Raw genomic sequence first — 20,601 nt, 5'->3', positions numbered from 1 at the left:
TTCACAATGCAAAGTCGCGATATTATTATAATATTGAGTTTGTGTATTAAATTATTACTACTAATTGAAAAATACAAATTATTAAAAATTATTGCAAACAACAAATTTAAGCGTTTATAAGTTATTTAATATTTTATATTCCTAAATTGCTACAATAGTATATAAGTTAAAAGCCTACATCGTAATCTATAGATTCATATTTTTTAAACTACAATTTAGATTTTACGATATATATTGGCCTCTCTATCTCTTTATTTTCACATTTAATTGTATCTTTTTTATCTTCATCCTTTTTATTCATTTCTTCTGTCCTTTTCGCTTTGTTCTTTCTTTTCTCTTTCTTTTCTCCCTTTTTCTTTTGTTTTTTGGTTTTATCCTTCATTCGTTCAACTACAAAATATAACAATAACTATTATTATGAATTAAATAGATTTATCAATTATCAATTAAATATTAATAGAATTACTTTGTGTAAATTTTACGCTTCTTAACTTCATTCCGAATCCTCCTGAAAAAAAAAAATATTATGAATAATTAAATAATAAAATCAAGCAAAAATTAATCATGTTTTTACCAGATTCAAAAATAGATTTCAACCAATCAGCATAGGCTTTAATTGCCATCAAAGAAAGTTGGTCATGTTGTTCTAAATTGATGATAAGTAATATTTAGCTATAAAATCACGAAATCTTCGTTTTTTAATAATATTTACCTGTGTTGAATTTTTTAGAATCTTGAGTATCGATTAGGTATCTTATACTTCTCTTATGAGAATATTTGAATTGTACATTATTCTTTGGAATGTACACATCAATTTGAAATGAGCATTTTAATTTAAATTTCTTGAACTTTCCAACGACCGGAGCAAATGTAATCTACCAAAAAGTAAAAAAGAATTAAAGTCAGAACATCAAATTAACGTTCGAACATTACAATAAATAAAATATTGTAGGTCTTATAGAACCCATACAGAATAACTCGCATCACTTTGTTGATTAACTATTAATTTCGTTTTTCTTGATTTATTAGCTTTAAGTAATACTATATAAAAAGATTAGGACTAAGAAAAATATTCTTTTAATATGATAAATAAAACAATCAAATATTACACATAAATATTTACCTTTGGATAATAAGTATTTGATGTTATTGCTCACTTTAATAATATTAACTTCTTTTACGCCAAAAAATTCTTCCTTCATCTTATATTGCAGATAAAGTAAATTTAAACATTTTGCACCTTGGTTTCAATCACGTGTTTTCTAATATCCAAAAAAAGGGACACAAACCTCTTCTAATTCTTCGCTAGTATCATCTAACTTACGAAATTGATTACTCTAATTGGAAAAAAATTAATTTTAGTTCTCATCAAATTATAAATTTTTTTTAAAAAATTATTCTTAATTAAGGTTATATTTTACGTACAGTATCCAAATTTTTCAATATCGTTCTTTCATTCTAAATATTTTTATTCAAAATAAAAATAATTGAATAAATAAAATTATTAAGAAATAAAAATATTCACACATAATCATTTACATTTCGTTCATTCATAAGTAAATTTCCAACTAAGGTTCTGATAGGATTTGATGATGTACAGCCGAAATCATCTTGTGACATTTTGCTATAATAATAAATTCCTTCAAAAAAAAAAAGAAAGAAAAAAATTTTAGACGGGGGAAGAAACTGCGTATTATGAATGGGAAAGAATTTTTTTTTTTTTTTGGATTATAGATAATTATTTTAATTTAACGGAAATGAAAATTTAAATTCCGATTCTAGGAATTTTTCAGCAATTTATACAATTCTGCGGAGCTTGTGATCGAACAGAAGGATAGATTTTCGGTAAGTTACACGCCAGATGCACTGCAATGCATAATCCAGTTCTGTAGTACAAATTTCATGTTCTATTTAAAAGAATTCGCGTTCTAAATAGTACTTGTTTACACGTAAGAACCAATTGTAAAAGGTTGACCCATGAAATCAATGTTAGAAAAACCGGCAATTTGTTAGTTATATAAGCTGGATTTTTCATCTGTATTGTTTCAGGTTCAAAGAGATTCAAATATCGTAAAATTAAAATAGAACAAAAAATCTCACCTACTAGCAAAGAAAAATCTGAATTGGGTCTTGAGGTACGCCTTGTAGACTTCAACCCCTGTTTCATATTTCAGACATTGAGCAGGGATTATCAGTCACCTGATGTGGCATAACTTGTAAACAAGCATGAGATCTCCACAAACAAAAAAAATTAATCTTTTACTTATAAAAATCGGTACTTGGTAGCAAATAAGAAATAGTGAATAGATCAAAAAGATTTTTTTAATCAGTTTTGGTGAATTTTGTGTCCAATAATTTGATTTTTATTTTTTTTTATAAATCAATGTAACAAAAAAAAAAATTATAAAAATTATAAACAAAAATTTTTAAAGAGTTTTAAAGGCTTTTCTTCGCAACTTGAAATACTTCGTACTCATCAATTGTAAAACTAGATGGGATGTTAATGTTGGTGTAAGCATTTCCATTACTAGCAGACCAAGATTTATTTTGTGCGTACAAATCATGCCCATTACCAAAAGTTGGCCCATAGCCACTATCACCATATATCGCATTTTGATGATACCTAAAAACACGTCCTATCTTAGCAGAACTGAGGTTTCCGACGTCTGTAATGTAAAATAAAAAGCTTTCGCTTGTATTCATATATGAACCATTCGAGTTCCAACTTAATGGATTATAACCACCAACAATTTGTTTAGAATCTTTAATTCTTGCAATAGAAATCGTAGCGCCTTTTTCATCACATAATTGATGAAACATATCAGGATCAAAACCATCTCTAGTGCCACGCAGAAGTAAGTTGAATTTATATGGTATATTTTGTTGAGTATAATCGTTATTTTTATTATCGATCCATTTCGCAAAGAGCTTAAATATATCATGATTAATTAAAACAGAGGTAGTTTTACGACTTCTAGAAGGTTTGAAATTCAACATTGGAATGGAATTTGGAACCATATGATATCGAAGGATATCATTGAGCAAATCTTGAGGCAAAAGATCTTTATATGGGTACACTCTTAAATAGAAATCTTCCTTAGAAATATCATAAAATCTAATAAATGGAATATATTCTTTTATAGTTTGTTTAACACTTGTTAAATCTTCTGATGACCATGTTGAATCGTCTTTACCGACCTTTAAATAATGAACAAAAAGCCATCTAAGAATAGATTCCCATATATCAATTTCTTCCATATTAAGGTCATCTCTTTGAAGTACCATAGTAATAATCGGTTTTTCTAATGATGAAAAGTTTTGAGACGAAAAAAGAATCTTTGGTTCTTCGCTAATGATTTCTAAGCAATAATCTTTTAGACTTGCGAATGGTTCATGTTGATAAATGATTTGAAGTGTACCAACTGGATCTTTATGCAAATATTCTTCATTTTTAACCAAATATTCTTGGATATGCTCAATCAACTTATCCAAACCTAATTCATCAGACGCGACTAAACATTGCAAAATCACATCCTTGTTGTATTGATTATAATCTATAGTACCTGTATATAAATATCTGTAATATTTTTTAAAAGTACAATAAATATATTGAGATCTTATCGAGCAATAAATAATAAACTAATTAAAAATATTTATTTACCTGAGAATTAATTGGAATACTTCAAAAGAGATATTTGGTTTTTTGAAAATATAATTACCATCATCATCAATTTCCTCCCACTCGTTAGATAATGCTCTCTTAAAGTACGAACATCTAGCACAAAGCACAAACGAATTTGCTCGAAGTTCCTTGACATCAGGATCTTCTCCGGCTTTAATGATTATATCGTAACGATCTTCATTTTGAAGAGCATTTTCAAAATCTTGAATAACTTCTGACCAATAATGAGATGACATGTCTAATCATATAATAGTAAGCGATAAATAAATGTAAATAGTTTTCAAAAGCATCAACTCCTTAAATATAAAAAAAAAGATACGGGTCACATGACCAATTCACGTAACGAACTTGATTTTTAAAAGACGATTAATATTACCAATTAAGGGCTATGGCGTTATTGAACAATCTTCTTGCACATGTTTAGACGTTATTGTTTTTGCAAATGGGAATCTTCGATGAATTACTATAATTCACATAAACGTGTGATTGATTACACTAATCACATGCACTTAATTTATGTAATTCAAAAAAAAAATTAATAATGTTCTGTAGTCAACCAATCAAATGCAAAGCAAAAAAATTATCCCATGATATGTCCAATTTCAAATTTGGCATAATTAAATGCTCACTTGATCAGGTCAAAGCCCTGATAGGGGCATCCTTACTCCTTAGCGATTAATTAAATTATATTTTTGATTTTAATAAAATTAAAAATATTTTCTATAAGTGTCCATTTGATGAGAAGTATACAGAATGGTATAAGAGCTAAAGCTTTTGTAATTTACGAAAATTCCCTTTCATACGATAATTTGTATCCAAATTTTATTATTAAAATATATCCAAAAGTTTGAAAATCGTTTTGTATTTATCGGATCGTATGGAGTATGGCAAATTGTCTATATTTTACATATTAGTAAATGAAACGAGCTGAATATGGGTTGATGAAAAGGTATTAATGCAATTACTTTCAATCGATTCAAAAAAAAAAAAAGATGAATGAATTTCAAGTGCCAATAGCCAGTGAATGCTCATATAACGGTTGCGATATCATTGATGTTATAGAAGAATTTTTTTTTTATCAATAGAAACATCCTCACACTTTTCAACAAATATATATAACGATTTTATAATATTATCATTGGCATAAATGAAAACGGGTTACGAAAAAGTTATACCGTCCATAGCATTGATTGAAAAGCCCGCGTTCGGATTTGAATTACTTTATGTAACATTAAGATGAAGAAATATAACATGTTCAAATTTACGTTCTCGAATGATACGCATATAATAAATATTACGTAATTCTGGTCAACCAAATTAATTCGGCCGGCATTACTTTAATTTAGCCGAAATTTCACGAAGGTATAATGTAACACTATCTCATGCTGTACTACTTTACACAGTAAATAGATCTATAAAAAATTTCATTTCTTGCTCTACTGTTTATTCCCTCTTTTGCCTTTCTCTTTTACTTAAAATAATGATTTCCAGCTTACCAAATGAATGTTTACAACAAATTTTTCGTGATATTAAAGATATTAACACTTTATATTCTATTATCCAAGTAGATCATACATGGTGTGAAAATGGTATCATATATTTATGGAAAAATCCATTTAGAAACGATATCAACATAAAAAATCAAATTAAAATAATTCCTATTTTACTCAATTTCTTAAAAAAAGGAAAGAATACATTATTTGATTATCCTTGTTTGATTACACATTTAAATCTTGATAACCTTTTTAAGATTGTTTCCGAATTTTCAAAGATAAATAATAATTTGTTTAAATCTTTTATATTATTAATGGAAAAAGATGAATCATTATCATTAATATTTCATAATATAAAATTTTCAGAATGGTCAGAATTTGGTCAAATATGGGTAATTAATTTATTAATATTAGTTTATATGGCAAAAAGGAAAGCCAGTATTCGATGGTTTAAAATAGATAATAAATATGCATATTTTGAAAATTTAATTATTGATAGGATGGAGAATGAAAATGAGTACCATCATATAGATAATGGATTAACCATTGATAGATACTTAGATATTTTTACAGTATTTTTAAAATTTGATGAATCAAAAAATTTTTTCGAAAATTTAGAATATTTGGAATGTGGTCAATTAAATAATAATCATCCTTCATTAGATTCTTTATCAAAAATATGTAGAAAATTAAAAACCGTTCGTATTGAAGGAGATTTTCGTTCTATTTATATACCACTTGTATCATTAATCAAATATCAAAAAAATCTTGAAATTTTACAAATTATTGGCGTTAAAAATAATTCTGGAATGTGGTTTTATGAAAAAAATATATTTGAAATATTTTCATCATTGGAATCTATATCTCATTCTCTTAAAAGATTTGAGATAAGTGGAATAGAAATGATGACAGATGAAACATTCGAATTTCTCGGTAAATGTAAAAATTTGGAAATTTTACGTTTAGAAGATTCAAATATTTCACATAAAAATTTTGATTGGATCTCTAAAGCTGAATTACCAAAATTATATTCGTTGGAATTAATATCTAATTGTGATGGTGTGGATTTTATGAGACAAATTAATCCAATTCAAGGAATTTTAAGAAACAAAATAATTTCTTCAAATTTAAAAAAACTTTACTTACGAAATAAGTTTTTAAAAAATTATGATCTTTTAGAAGCGATCGGTGAAAATTGTAGGAATCTAGTGAAATTTTCTACACAATTAACAGCAAATAATGATATACCGATTTTATTCATAATTCTTGAAAATAATTCAAATCTTAGAGAACTTTACTTAAATATTTATCTGGATATGCATACGGTTGATATTAGTACCGAAATTATTATGGATTTGGCAAAATCTTTACCTGAAAGAATTGATACCGTACAACTTGAACTTTTGGTTAATTGCGTTCATTATTGCAGAATTTTTTTGGAAAATTGTTCAGTAAATTTGAAATATTTTTATATCATTATTTCGATTGATAATGATATTTATGAATACATGAATTGTATTAAAGGATGGTCGAAAGAGAGAGGAAAAAGGATAATGGAATCAAGTTATTATCCTAATTATATGAATTTTTGTAATAAGATTGACGTCGTATGGGATGAAAATTTATCAATTATCTAGTAAGTTTATAATTCGATCTGATTTTTGAAATTTGTATTATTGGTATTATTTGTATTATTTGTATTAATTCTTCTTTCTCTCTATCTCTTTTTTTTTGAAAATTAATGTGAATATGAAGAAATAGGAATTGTTAAATGTGTTCTATGGATTCTGTTAGGTATGAATATGGTTAGTACGTTGATGTAATGGAAGATGATAAAATAAAAATTATCATATATAATCGTAAGCTTAAGATATGAGAAAGATGAGGTCAAAAATTAAGTAAATTTATGAAACAAGAGGATAGGAAGAAAATTGTCAAAATTCAAAAGAGAGAGAGAGAGAGAAATTTTAATTATTAGATCTAATTTTTCTTAATATTTCAACTAATAAATGATTATTTAAACAAACTATTAAAAGGAAAGGTAAAGGAAGAAAAAAAAATAAAAAAAATATTTTTTTAATTAATTAATTTATTAATAAATTCAAACATAAGATGTATAAAACAAAAATTAATAATAATAATTTATCAATATAGTTATTTCACCTCTTCTTCTTCTTTATCCCAGCCGAACTTGAGTTCATCAGAATTTGACGTCCGGTTTCTTTCTAAAAATATGACTATAATTTCTGTTTCACCAAGTTAAGACAAGGCAATAATAGTTATGATGGCATTTACCTAATTAGTTTCAATAAATAATGCTGGGAAAGAAAAGAAAAGTCGAGTTATTTGACTGCGCCACATTAAATTATTCTTAGTTCCGCAGCAAAAACATGTGGTGGTGAAGTCTTGATCAAAATCAGAAAAATCAGGACTATTGAAAATCTTTGACGGCAAGATCAATTTCTACATGTGTTGTAATAATATGTAGCATAATATATGTTAATATCCTGCCAAAGTTGGTAAAAAGGATAACTATCAACGAAAATTCTTCATTGGGAATCTATCTTCAAGGACAAATATGCTTTGTTATCCTACTTAAACTTTAACAAGAAGTCATCTTAAAAAAAAATTTCAATCACAGAATTTAGAAGAATTGTTTACTTTTATTAAACGAGATAATTTAAATGAATTCCGTAGCAAATTACGTTTGGCTTTGTTTATCTGTGACGTCATAGAGCTTTCAAACTATGCATATTTAGCATATAATTTTTTGAGTCAACATATACAATCACATTCTTTTTTAACATATTCATCACGTAGTTACGTAAATCACATGAAACCTTGAACAGTGTTTCTTGTAATCGACTAATAGATGAATTATAAAACCGAGAATGCAAATTTTGTATTTCCAGGAGAATGCTTCTAGGTATTTAAATAGTTATTTCGTTATTAAAGTCTGCCCATGTCTTTAACATGCATAGTATCATTAGTATGCGGTGTTTGGATCAAACCGTAACAAAAAAATGAATCGCATATTTTTAGGGTATAACAATTTATAAAGTTGATGGGTCTAATACTTTTAAAACATGCTTTAAAGCATATAATCGTATATAATTGTTAAATATAGTTTATACGTACGAATAAATGCCGTAATTTGTGATAATGATTCGGAAGGAGCGAATCTAGAGAAAGTCAATGTATTATAGAAACAATAATCATCTGAATGATGATTTCTCGCGAGCAGAAAATTGCAATATCGATATCGCCAAGCTTGCTATCTCTCTTGATCAAACTCGTGGAATAAAGAAGAATTTCGTTAGTTTTGATAAAAAACCACGTGACAAAATTTCATTGAGATCAGGGGAAAATAAATGCTAAGAGCATATTTTTATTTTTTCTAATGCACAGTTACACACTCACGCTATATATTGACAACATATACATGTTATAAATAAAGCCTGATGTTATTAATATTACATGATAATACAATATTATAATAATATATGATATATGAGAGTAGCATTTAAAAGAATTAAGTAGTTGTTAATCCTCTTAATGTACTTTATGAAATATCCACCTCTGTCTAGGGACAGCCCCGTTATACAAAGCAATAACTTTACACTCTTCATCTTCTGTTGCACACATATTAGTTTGTTTGCTGGAACAAATTAATTCAGGAAGTTCAGATTCAGGTTCGAATAGCCATTTGGTATTAAGATTTTTTTCAACAGTGAGTTGTTTGCCAGGGCCATTGTATTGGACGGATTTTTTAGGAATATCATAGGGTAAGAGTAAGATGTAATTGCCTCCAGAATAACGAATAATTGTCCAGTTAGCAGCTTGTTCTCGTGGTTTTAAAACAACTTTAATATTATCTAATGCCCAAAAAAGATCAGAGCCCGATGATTGAATTATCATAGTTTCATTGGACAGTTGAGCAACAGCAGTAAGGGCGGTTGAAAGGAGCAAAAGAAAGTTAAATTTCATTTTGATTTTCTGTTGATTTTCACTTTTTTTTCTGTATAGAATTGTTTTTTTTTCTATTTCACATAATGTGGAGTTAAGGCGTATTTATACATATAAAAATCGGGTATAATTGGAGCTGCGTCATCGGGACACGTCACATGTCATTATGTCATTATGTGTTAATAAAAGTCCAGCTATGTGCTGTTCGTCTATGTTTTCTTGAATATCGAACTGGTAAAATACCCGGTATTATATTAGGGACTACAATGTAAAAATGTAAAATATATTACGCAATATAAATTCTTTGTAACCCCTTATATACGTCAACCCTTCAAAATTTGCAGGTACTGCGGCCCGTGATATATGGTAGTTAACACACGAAATAAATATATTACAAAGATGAGACTTTTTCTATCTTATCTATACTAAACTATATTCTCGAACTAGTTTACTTTTAATTGCTGGCTCTTTCTCAATGTCTACTTTATTCTTCAATAATCCTACGATTACATCCACCTCCTGCTTAATGTTCTTGCATAATTTGTTTCGTTTTCTTCTTTAGCTAAGATCTTAAATTGATGTGGTTGGTATTCGGTCTCACTTGTACAAGATATCCCTTCTGATACGAACATGAAGGTTCTGTCCATTTCCGAGTAAATAATTCTCATATTGGCATAGGCTCCAATAAGGACAAGCGGTTTGGTGTATTCTATATACTCCAGTGTGTATAATATGAAAAGCGTCTTGTGTGAGTTTTATTAAAAGGAAAATTATCTGGAACAAGAGCAATTGCTTTATTTACACGAGAAAGTCACCAAGTTCTATGAGTTATTAACATTGGCGCTGATACTATTTCAACCCAGGAATTTCTTATATCATAACCCATAGCGTATTACGTTATTCATTCATTCATCTAATAATATCTGAAAAATTTTTTAAGACTTTCATCTTCATCTAGGCCTTGAATTTTAATAATCCTTCAAACAGATGTATACAATATGGAAGGTATTCTAAGCTATCTCCGAGATATGTATTTAAATGGGCCTATCACCACGCTTTCTAATGTAATTTGCCATAATAATTTAACCTTACCATCTTAATGGGGAATTTTCATTATTTCTTATGTAGAACTATAGTTGTAAATTCTATTCGAATAATTAAGAGTAAGAGGGAATCATTCTCAGAGTGTCGGAGCGTCAACTTTAAGTACTGATATCATTCTTTACGAAATGGATCAAATTTGTAAAAGCTTTTGAATACGCTATCATTAAGAATTGTTGTATTACTTATTCCAATGTAAATAGGAAAGGAATTTGCTAAAAAACTAAGTGAAAAAGGGCGATATAATAATAATCATTAATTAAATCATTAGCACTTTTATCAACATCATTCTTTAATCTAAAATACATAAATGGGAAAATTATGGGGAAATTAATGAATTTAAATAATATACAATTTCAGAATTAACAGGTCTTTAAAGAGTAGGAAACAAATCTACTATTGATATTAAACTATTAATGAAACAGGGATAAAAGAACCGAACCAGAATGTTCTTTACAAATACAACTTTGAAGACGACTTCTCTTCTTCAATATTCATGCATTATTTTTGAGAATCCTTTAGTTAAGGTCTAAATTTATGTATATAACACGCGTTATAAGAATAAGCAATATTTCTTGAATCATAATAAATAAATATGAAAGTCCAAGCTTTATTTATTAAAATCCTCATGAATTTCAAGCGACTACACATAAACAACTTTAAATTATGAGTATTAACCGGTATGTTACAAAATTACATTGTATTTACTAAGTTCGATATAAATTGTCTTAGTCTTATTTCAATAAATTATATGAAATTATATAATTTCTCTTTCAGCTAAATAAGAGAGAGAAATTGTTAATTGTGGTATAACGTTAAAGAATATCTTTTTTTTTTTGTTAAAAAGTAAATATATATAGTTTCGACACGATTATTTGATCGAATTAAAAATATATTTGAACAACTAGAACGTTTGATCACGCCATCATTCTTGTAAGCCACCATTACGATCACTGTTCAAACTTGTCCAATTTGCATAACATTTCCATAACATTTCCACAAAAACTGAAAATCTGGCGTTCACCATGGAAATCGGAAGGTTTCCACCAAAATTTTAATAGTATAAAACCATATCTCTTCGATCTGTGCAACCAGATGACAATTCTTATCAATCAATGTACGAATAAGATTGGGAAAATTATCATAATATTCTTCTTTAATAAGATAATCATTAATCAACATTTCCCTAAGGTGGCCTCTATTTTTTTCAATTAAACAAATTTTATAGTGTTAATGTATTTAAAGATCTTAAGATCATGATATACTGAATTCGTCAATTTCTCACCATAATAGAAATCAATTAAGTTCGGAAGAATTTAAATATTTCAGTATATAGATGATCAATTAATTTAACAATACTTTTTAACTCTGAGTGATACCCGTAAAAAAAGATGTGTAACCAGTGAGAATCTTTAGCTTCTGTGTGGTGCTGGACTGAAATTACTTTAATTCTGAGTGTTACTCATAAAAATTATCGCTGCAAAATAATTTGATCACAGGATGAAGATCCGATAGAAATTATATTATTAATAACGTTTATATTGATAAGTAAATATGATATAATAATAAAGCGTAAAGAACTTTGGTTTCGATAATTTACGTTATTGTCATAGCGCCAAGGGCTCCCCCGTAGAACAAAATAGCCGTTTCACACCAAAGTCATTAATTAGTAGAGTGCACATCTTGTAATTCAACAAATAACAAGAAAATATCTTTATGAAGCCTAGACATCTTAATTTGTGTTAACCATATACATTCAAAAAAAAAAGAAGAATATTACGTAGCTATGGTAATCGCTTTGCCGATCAACCTCATCGATATTGCATCAGAAAAAGAAAAATCTATGAACTATCAACGGCTCTAGATGCGTATGTTGAATTTGTATAAGCTGCCCATTACTATCAAAAAAATGATGAATACACGAAATTCATCCCGGATATAATCTTATCTATATTTATATAGCTTAGGAAAATATATATTTCGCACGTAAATATCGAAACCAATCATTAGAAAAATATTTATTATAGTTTCATTATAACATTAAGTTTCCAATCTACAAATATCAAATTGCATCAGCTTGGGCCGGTTACGTCAAACTTCATTTTATTCACGCGTTGAATTTTGTTTTAAAGCGAGATATTCATGTGAATCATGTCCCAGATCATAACTTCCATTACAAAAAATTAAGGAGTTATTCTGGTGTTTCAAAATCAGAACCGGCCATCTAAAATAGGAAAAATACAGACTGTCAGTAATAGAAAACAAAACCATCACCGATATACCCCTTGAATTGAGTGGTGTTAATAATGAAGACAAGTGGGTACGAAATCAAAATGATTATTAAAATTCCTTTGAGTATCTTACACAAGTAATAAATAGTCTGAAGTTCTTTGCGCATTAAATTCATCAATTGTAAGTTCCCATAAAACTGACTTCGAAAACTCAATCAGATTGACGATTTAATCTGAATATCTAAAGAAATTTGTTTCTATACATTAAAAAGTGAACCGAATTTTTAGTAAGATAATAATGTTTTGTATCAGGAATAATAATAAGTTGATTGTTTTAAAATTATTAAAATTATATACTAATTCAACGTGAATCTATTTAATGAATTTAAAATTGTGGCATTCGTACAAACAAAAAAATTCTGTATAGGACAAAATCAATATCCAATTTTCTTAGATTTAAATGCAAAGATAGTGAAAATTATTTATATGATGAAGTACACACTAGAAATAAATTATAATGAAATTTCTTTTTCTAAAATAAAATATATCATTAAAGATACATTGTAATAAACTCGCTCTAATATACTAGATTTATATCTATACCCTAATATTCGACTTTATTATCACACCTTCCTTAATATATTTTCTAACAATAACTTTATTTTCTTCCGAAATATTTCTTATCTCAAAAATAGATAAAGGTCGTTTTTCCCTATGGCTTTCAAAAAATCGTTCAAAGGCATTAATTGAATAATTCCAACTTCCGCTAAGTAATATTTTAGTTAATAGATTTGGTGAAAACTCAGTTAAAATATCCAACAATTCATCTCCTATGTTATCATCTGTAATTACGGAAGCCAATCCATAAAATTTTATATCCTCTAAATATTTACAATTTAATAATAATGATTTAACATGTATGAAATCTTCTGATCTAAGATAAATGGGCAAACTTTTAATCTTTGGACAATTGTTTGCAATTGCTTTAATGAACAATCCCGTATTTTCAGCGAATCTATTGAAAGTAAAAAGAGAAATTTCTGAAATACTTCCCCTCGTTTTTTCAATTAATTGTGCCAACTCTTTAAAGCAAGATAATCCGACGATAGAAATATATTGAAGATCTGGAAATTGAGAAATTGCAAGATAACGTTGAAAATCTACAATCTCTTTCCTAATATCATCACCCTCATAAATTGTTATACCCTTTAGATTAATGAGTGATGTTAAGAACGAAGGTGAAATAGATCCAATTGGCCCCAAATAAAGATTATTTATCATACTACCCTTTCTTGCTAATGCTTTACTTAATTCTTTACAAGTTCCTTTCTTATGAGCAGGATAAAGTGATACATTTTTTAAATTCTTTTGAGCATCGATTAAAGAAATTAATCCGGGAAGATCTTGAGAACAATTGTTAATAGTCAATCTATTCAAATTTCTACAAATTTGTGCCATCTCATAAAGAACGTCAGAATTTACAAAATCAACATCAACATCCAGACTACTGAGTTGAGAAAAGCATGTTAAAGCTCCTGAGAATAATGGTAAAGGTTGTGAAGTTTCCCAACATAATTCTTTAACACCCTTACATTGTTCAACAAACAATTTGTAAATTTCTCGTTCTAAAATATTTTTTTCATCTAGTTCTTCTTTATCATCTAGTTCCTCTCTATCATCTAGTTTCTCATTATCATATAATGTTTTTCCATAATCTAATGTTTCTCCATCATATAGTATCTCTCTATTATATCTTCCTTTAAGAACAATTCCTATTATTTTATTTATAATTTTGGGTTTCGGAAATTCGCAAAAACTGACATAATTGAATAAAGGAGATTTTGTTGAGGGTAATTTAATATTATAATCGGATAAAATTTGTTTTGAAGAGGATGGTAAACAAGAAAATATTGCTGTAAAAAGTTTTTCTGGTTTGTCCTCGTTACACCACGAATGATTTTTCCATAAAATTGGGACTGCAATATTGCACCATTCTTTATTTACTAAAAGACAAGAGCGTAAAGATCTTTTATCCATTCGTAGCTCATTAATAATAAGATTAAAACAGTCTATATTGATCTTATTGAACTTTGTCATTTTTTTAAAATAACAACAAATTGCAGGAAGAAAAGAAAAAAGAGAAAAAACTATTTAAGCCGCAATTGTTTTTGTATGACATAAATGTAGTACAATCCAAATGTGTGATATGACAACATGATCAACCGTTGATCAAAAAAAGTGGCTTAGACAAGACGCTAATTATTAATTTAAATATATAGTAGATAGTATTTCTTATTGATATTTTTATGGATGTAAGCTAAAAAGTCTATCAGTTACAAGACGTTAGTTTTCGTGGTATAAACGAGTTATTTCATTCACGAATCAGCCTCGATTTCAGCTCCGCCGCGGTAATCAAGATATCTATGGTTTCCCGTGAAATAACTATTACATATTTATATAATGGTAATAATAGTACATTATTTTTGTTTATTTGTAATGAATATTTGTTACACCACATATCACCTAAAGTTTTCATAATAATTGAACGATATGTTGGGCTAATAATTTTTATATATTTTCGATAAATTTGATATTCTCTAAGCTTCGTGCGTAGGATTTTTTTATAGTGTAAAAAAACGCAAATTATTGATTTAATTTCATATTAATCAAAATTTTTGTGATTCTATTCGCAAGTGTCAATAGTATTTTATTTTGAACAAATTTCCTCTTGGCATACGCTTTGCTTAACGCATTAATAATCAGAATTCTTGTTGGCATAGATAAATCTGCATCAAAAGATTCATATTGAATTTTTAATGAAAAACTAAAAGCAAATGAATAAAGATTTTATTCTTAAAGATTTTTGGTACATAATCATTGAAAATTCCGTCGCGACGTTCACTGTATTTCAATGATCATGACATCAATGCCAAGAGTTCATTGATCGGTGTAGTGTAAACAAATTATTACCAAATTAGATACAGTAATTGTTTATTCATAAAATTGCCAAATCTAAGTCATCTCCTCTCATACAAACGTATTTTAAGGAATTATTGATAAGACAATTTCCGGATTAATGTCCAAATATCGTCTTTCATATCATTCATACTTTGGTGTTGACATCTACTTATGCATAATTTGTGGATTGAAAAAGATCTCATTATTGACCTAAATGCAAAATCATTGAAAGTTCCCTTTGGCGCTACGAATAGCAATGATAATTTATCTAATTAAAAAATAAAATTTTTCGGTCGTATAAAAACTGACATTTTTGTAGACATTTGATTTTATGAATGAAAATCAACAAACAAAAACATTGTTATTTTTCCAAGAAAAGAGTCTCAATGGTAAAATATCCATCTTCCGTATTTATTTCAATAAATTTAGCATATTTATATGTTTAGAATTATTCGTGATATATCACAAAAACCGTACAAGGAAGTTCGGTAATAACTTTCGGCAATGTGCCAAATTTAGCGAGATAAAAAAATAATATTTAGCTAATTAAGGTTAGTTAACATCAGTTGACCAGGATTAACATTATTATAAAATTAAAATGTGCAAATAAATACACAAATTACAATATGTGATCAAGTCTGCTGACTGTCCCACAATAGCAAAATTTCATTAATGATTTTTAAAAACAATTTTAATATAAAAAGCATATCAAATTTCAACGATCTTTTAATATTAGATAATACCTCTTACTCTCATGAATTTTTAAAAGAAATAAATTATGTCAACAAGCGCAACAAACCCTTATGACTCTAATAATTCTCAAGGTTTTAATGGATTAATAACCACGCAGGTTTGTAAAAGGCAAATAATAAACTCTTATTTTTTTTATATTAACCATTTTAATAATGAATTATAGCCAGAGAGTAAAAAGCAAATGCAGCCATCCTATGCTGCTGAGTATCCAATAGCAGATAATTCTCATACTTTTTATGGTGGAATGCTAAATTGTCTTGGGAGTTGTGTTGGTTTTATTGGCTCAGTAAGTTTTACTATAATTTGATCCGCAGCATTTTAATTATTCCAAATTAATATTATCATTGTTAATTAATTAAATAGATTCCTGTTTGTCCATGCCCCAGTCCTTATAAAAAAATTGAACAAGGCCATGTTGGATTAATTACTCAATTTGGTAAATGCAGTAACCTTTTTTTATGAATAGGAAAACTGCTAGAATATTATTAATTTTTCTTTTTTTTAAAAAATCAAGGTAAATTTTATAAAATCGTTGATCCCGGTTTGATTAAAGTAAATCTGTTCACCGAACATGTTCATAAAGTCGATGTTAAGGTATTATTATACTTTGGTAAACTCGTTGTTTTGATCACGTTTTGATCTCATATTTGAATTAATAGATCCAAATCACAGAAATTCCACATCAATATATTATGACAAAGGTATTTTTATTTGTATTATTTATTTATTTTTTTATTGTAATATTATTAAATTTTATGATTTTTTTTTTAATATAAATTAGGATAATGTATATGTTGAAATTTTTTCTGTTATCTATTGGCATGTAGTTGACCCTTATCAAACAATGTTTGGTATTGCGAATGTTCGTAAAGCTCTTATTGAACGGTTAGTTATATTAATTTCGTGTTTTCTTTAATATAATTTGAAATTTGCTAATTTTTTTTATTTAATAATAGTACTCAAACCACGCTTCGCCAAACTCTTGGTGCACGTATTCTTCAAGACTGTATTGAAAATCGGGATGCAATTGCTTTTGAAATTAAAGAAACTATCGATGAACCTGCTAATAGATGGGGTGTAAAAGTATATAATTGCAATAATTCTGAAATTCTTTTTTAGTTTGGAAAGTTTTCTAAGACCGGGTAACTCTTTTTAACTTCAAACAAATTTTATAGGTTGAAAGTATCTTAATTAAAGATATAGTGTTTTCTAAGGAATTACAAGAATCTCTTTCAACAGCTGCTCAACAAAAGAGAATTGGTGAGAGTAAAGTTATTGCCGCGCAAGCTGAAGGTATTTAAATTTTATTTTACACAATATTTTTCCTTTAATATTTTCACTTTACTTACTCATTTTTTTAATTAGTTGATGCTGCTAAATTAATGAAACAGGCTGCTGAACTTCTAAATTCACCAGCTGCTATGGTAAGTTCTTATCCAAATAATATACGAATTTTAAGTATCTTATTGTTAATTAATTTTGTCTTCTATTAGCAAATTCGATATCTTGAAACAATGTCATCGATGTCCAAAGCTTCAGGAACTAAAGTTATTTTTATGCCATATAGTACAAATGATTGTTCTAATAAAAATCTTGATCTTATTAAAGCTTCTGTTTATGAACAAATTGCCGATCAAAAAAATTAGTTAATAATATGTGACCGATGAATTTATCTTTCTTAATAAGTTGATTTTTTTCTTTGCCATAATGTTTCTAGATATTTTGATTGATTTATGAAGAGTGAATTGGCTACTTGTTTAAATAAGATATTACTATTATTCCAATAAAAAATCAAGTTAAATAATAAATACAATAAATGCTATTTTCCATTATCCTTTATATCGTTTCATCGTTAAAGAATTTTTTACGTATTATTTTATATTATGGGACAAGTATACTGGGATTCTATAATGGATTAGATCAAACTTCATTATAAACCTTTAATCCAATCTATAATTTTTATTCTACAATCATTATTTTTTCGATTAATAAATTGACTATTTTCCTCAATCCCTATAAAATTTATGAGTCTCTTTTTGCATACGTTCATCATAATACATCTTTCAAACGTTTAATGTAACATTAATGTGTAAGTTATGTGGCAAATAATGCCGAAATTGAATCACGCGATTTAATGATTTATGCTTGGAAGGATAGCATAATTATATGTAGCTAAACTCATAGTGTAGTTAATATTCTAAACTAATATTCTGTAAACTATAATTGAACTTTTATACAATCTTGAAGACTTTTTACACTACTTTTACTATTTAATTTACTTACAATTTATTAGTTACTCTAAAGTTTATCCAAGAGTTTAATTATAAATTTTTAGGATCTCTCTTCCAATTTGTTATTATTAGCTATACACTTTTATATACATATATTTTAAAAAATATTTTATTTTACATATTAAAAAATCTTTATGACTGATTACCTTTAAATTAAAAGAAAAAAATAATAATTTTGTTTAAAAAAATAAAAAAATATGATTTATTTTATATATATTATAAGAATTTTGAAACTTATTTAATTTTCATTTTTAGTAACTACTGGTAATTTTTACCTTAATTTTGTATTATATTTTACAATTTTGCAAATAGAAAATTATAAATATATTACAGTATTTAATATCATAATTATATAATTTATATATTTTTTATTTGTTACTTTGACTTTTTTATTCTATATTATTAGTAAATTAGTAGATTAGCTAAGCTAATTTTATCAATATAATAATTATATTCCTATTCTTATTTTTCAATATTTGCAATATAAAAAAAAATAGTACTAATTAAAACTTTTTTTTAACTATTTTTTAAGTAATTTAATTAATATAATTTGTTTGGTTTAAACTATAGTTTTTAAATAAGTACATACTATAGTATTAAACGTATACATGCTACCCAAATTATTTTGGGATGCCATAATTATAATTTGGGATGCCATAATTCATTCGGTTTATATATAATTTACTATGTAAAGTGCCAAAATAATTTGGGATGCCATAATTGAATTTGGGATTTTACTTATAATTACGGCAGTCCAAAATAATTTGGGTGGCATGTATAATTAAACGGTATCTGATCAAAATCTTGACAGTCACTTGCACGACTAACACAAGATCAACAACAAAATCTCGACAATCCAAAATCTCGGCAATCCAAAATCCCAACAAGTCATTATATCGACAATTTTGTGATGTGTATTTCTAATAAAATAATTTTTGCAATATGTAATATTTAGTTTAAATGTGTTATAATTTTGTCGGGATTTTGACTTATCAGGATTTTGACTTGTCAAGATATTGGATTGTCGAGATTTTGTTGTCGGTCTTGTATCAGTCGCTCAAATGATTTTTGAGATTTCGTACCAAAACCAGTATTAAACATCAGTATATCAGTGATATAATTTAAAAAAATTACTATTTATATTTTATAAGTAAAAATATGTTTTTATTACTTTAAAATATAACTTTATTATTTATTATTTTGGTTATATAAAATTATCTTTTATATTTAAATAAAGTTATTTAATAAGTTAAATTATTTGTATTTTAATTTTTATAAAGCTAATTTAATATTTATATATATAACAAATATATTTTATAATAATATTAACTTCTAAATTTTTTGTTTTTTTTATTTATTAATTTTAGAATATAATTTTAATATTTTAGTCAAATTAATTAATTTTTTTATCAATTAAAAGTTATATTTTTTATAATATTCCTAATTTTCAAATTTTTATTATTTTATTTGTTAATTTTACAGTATAATTTCATTATTTTAGTCAAATGAAAATCAATTTTCTTCATTAATTAAAAGTTATTTAGTAAAATTAAAACTATTTATATATTAATTTTTATGAATATAAGTATAATACTTATAGAAAAAAATCATATTTTTTATAATAATATTAGCTTTTTATTTATTAAAAGTTATTTAGCAAATTAAATTTACTTATATTTTAATTTTATTAATATAAATAAAATTTTACTTATTTTTAATAGAAATTATTATAAAATTTTTAATATTTATATATAAATTTATCTTATTTTTTAAAATTATTTTTAACTAAAATAAAGTATAAATAATAAATAAAGGAAAATTAAAAAAAGTTTTAAAAATAAAATACTAAATTGCTAATAATAAAAGATTTAAAATTTATATATAAATTTATTTTAATTTAAAGTTTTAATTAATTATAACATTTAATAGTTATAATTTAAATATACAATTACTTGAAATTATAGCAATATTTATAATTTTTTTACTAATTGATTTTTAATAAAATTTAATATACAGTCAACTCTCAATAAATGTAGGATCAGGTATAAGAGTGCATTTAAAGAGGGTGTGCATTTATAGAATACATATAAATCTACAGTCAAAGCTCGTTATAGTGAATCTCATTA

At 26.3% G+C, this 20,601-nt stretch overlaps 6 protein-coding genes across 6 annotated transcripts; 2 read left to right on the top strand and 4 right to left on the bottom strand.

Moving 5' to 3' along the window:
* Positions 1-208: 208 nt before the first annotated feature.
* On the bottom strand, positions 209-1,620 carry OCT59_010231 (uncharacterized protein; the record flags this gene model as incomplete). Its single annotated transcript, XM_025333494.2, has 9 exons — positions 209-390; positions 467-508; positions 575-646; positions 713-875; positions 971-1,041; positions 1,124-1,202; positions 1,290-1,337; positions 1,426-1,458; positions 1,540-1,620. The coding sequence occupies 9 exons, from the start codon at positions 1,618-1,620 to the stop codon at positions 209-211; spliced, it is 771 nt and encodes a 256-aa protein (XP_025171951.1).
* Positions 1,621-2,335: 715 nt separating this feature from the next.
* Positions 2,336-3,953, bottom strand: OCT59_010230 (uncharacterized protein). The gene is made up of 2 exons (XM_025320186.2): positions 3,662-3,953; positions 2,336-3,577 (listed from the first exon to the last, which is right to left on the bottom strand). The coding sequence occupies exons 1-2, from the start codon at positions 3,916-3,918 to the stop codon at positions 2,437-2,439; spliced, it is 1,398 nt and encodes a 465-aa protein (XP_025171952.2). The 5' UTR covers positions 3,919-3,953; the 3' UTR covers positions 2,336-2,436.
* Positions 3,954-5,162: 1,209 nt separating this feature from the next.
* OCT59_010229 (uncharacterized protein) lies at positions 5,163-6,812 on the top strand (the record flags this gene model as incomplete). Its single annotated transcript, XM_025320187.2, has 1 exon — positions 5,163-6,812. One exon carries the CDS (start codon positions 5,163-5,165, stop codon positions 6,810-6,812), a length of 1,650 nt encoding a protein of 549 aa, XP_025171953.2.
* A 1,719-nt stretch (positions 6,813-8,531) lies between these two features.
* OCT59_010228 (uncharacterized protein) lies at positions 8,532-9,217 on the bottom strand. Its single transcript, XM_025320188.2, has one exon. It carries the CDS (start codon positions 9,160-9,162, stop codon positions 8,728-8,730), a length of 435 nt encoding a protein of 144 aa, XP_025171954.1. The 5' UTR covers positions 9,163-9,217; the 3' UTR covers positions 8,532-8,727.
* A 3,019-nt stretch (positions 9,218-12,236) lies between these two features.
* OCT59_010227 (uncharacterized protein) lies at positions 12,237-14,570 on the bottom strand (the record flags this gene model as incomplete). The annotated part of the gene is made up of 3 exons (XM_066132887.1): positions 12,237-12,466; positions 12,607-12,670; positions 13,103-14,570. 3 exons carry the CDS (start codon positions 14,568-14,570, stop codon positions 12,346-12,348), a joined length of 1,653 nt encoding a protein of 550 aa, XP_066000490.1. The 3' UTR covers positions 12,237-12,345.
* A 1,639-nt stretch (positions 14,571-16,209) lies between these two features.
* Positions 16,210-17,830, top strand: OCT59_010226 (uncharacterized protein; the record flags this gene model as incomplete). The annotated part of the gene is made up of 10 exons (XM_025309485.2): positions 16,210-16,281; positions 16,348-16,470; positions 16,548-16,620; positions 16,699-16,778; positions 16,844-16,885; positions 16,966-17,069; positions 17,141-17,267; positions 17,360-17,477; positions 17,550-17,608; positions 17,678-17,830. 10 exons carry the CDS (start codon positions 16,210-16,212, stop codon positions 17,828-17,830), a joined length of 951 nt encoding a protein of 316 aa, XP_025171956.2.
* Between the last annotated feature and the right edge of the window lie 2,771 nt (positions 17,831-20,601).

The sequence above is a fragment of the Rhizophagus irregularis genome, chromosome 18, assembly GCF_026210795.1.
Source record: "Rhizophagus irregularis chromosome 18, complete sequence".
Lineage (NCBI taxonomy): Eukaryota > Fungi > Glomeromycota > Glomeromycetes > Glomerales > Glomeraceae > Rhizophagus > Rhizophagus irregularis.
Note: the sequence above shows the minus strand (reverse complement) of the source record. Positions and strands in the feature narration are given on the sequence as shown.

What these genes read in the sequence shown, in the direction of transcription:
- OCT59_010230 (XM_025320186.2), bottom strand. Translation starts at nt 3,918, where the DNA reads ATGTCATCTCATTATTGGTCAGAAGTTATTCAAGATTTTGAAAATGCT. An exon ending in GTATTCCAATTAATTCTCAG is followed by an intron (nt 3,578 to 3,661) that starts GTAAATAAATAT and finishes AAAATATTACAG; the next exon opens with ATATTTATATACAGGTACTA.
- OCT59_010228 (XM_025320188.2), bottom strand. Translation starts at nt 9,162, where the DNA reads ATGAAATTTAACTTTCTTTTGCTCCTTTCAACCGCCCTTACTGCTGTT.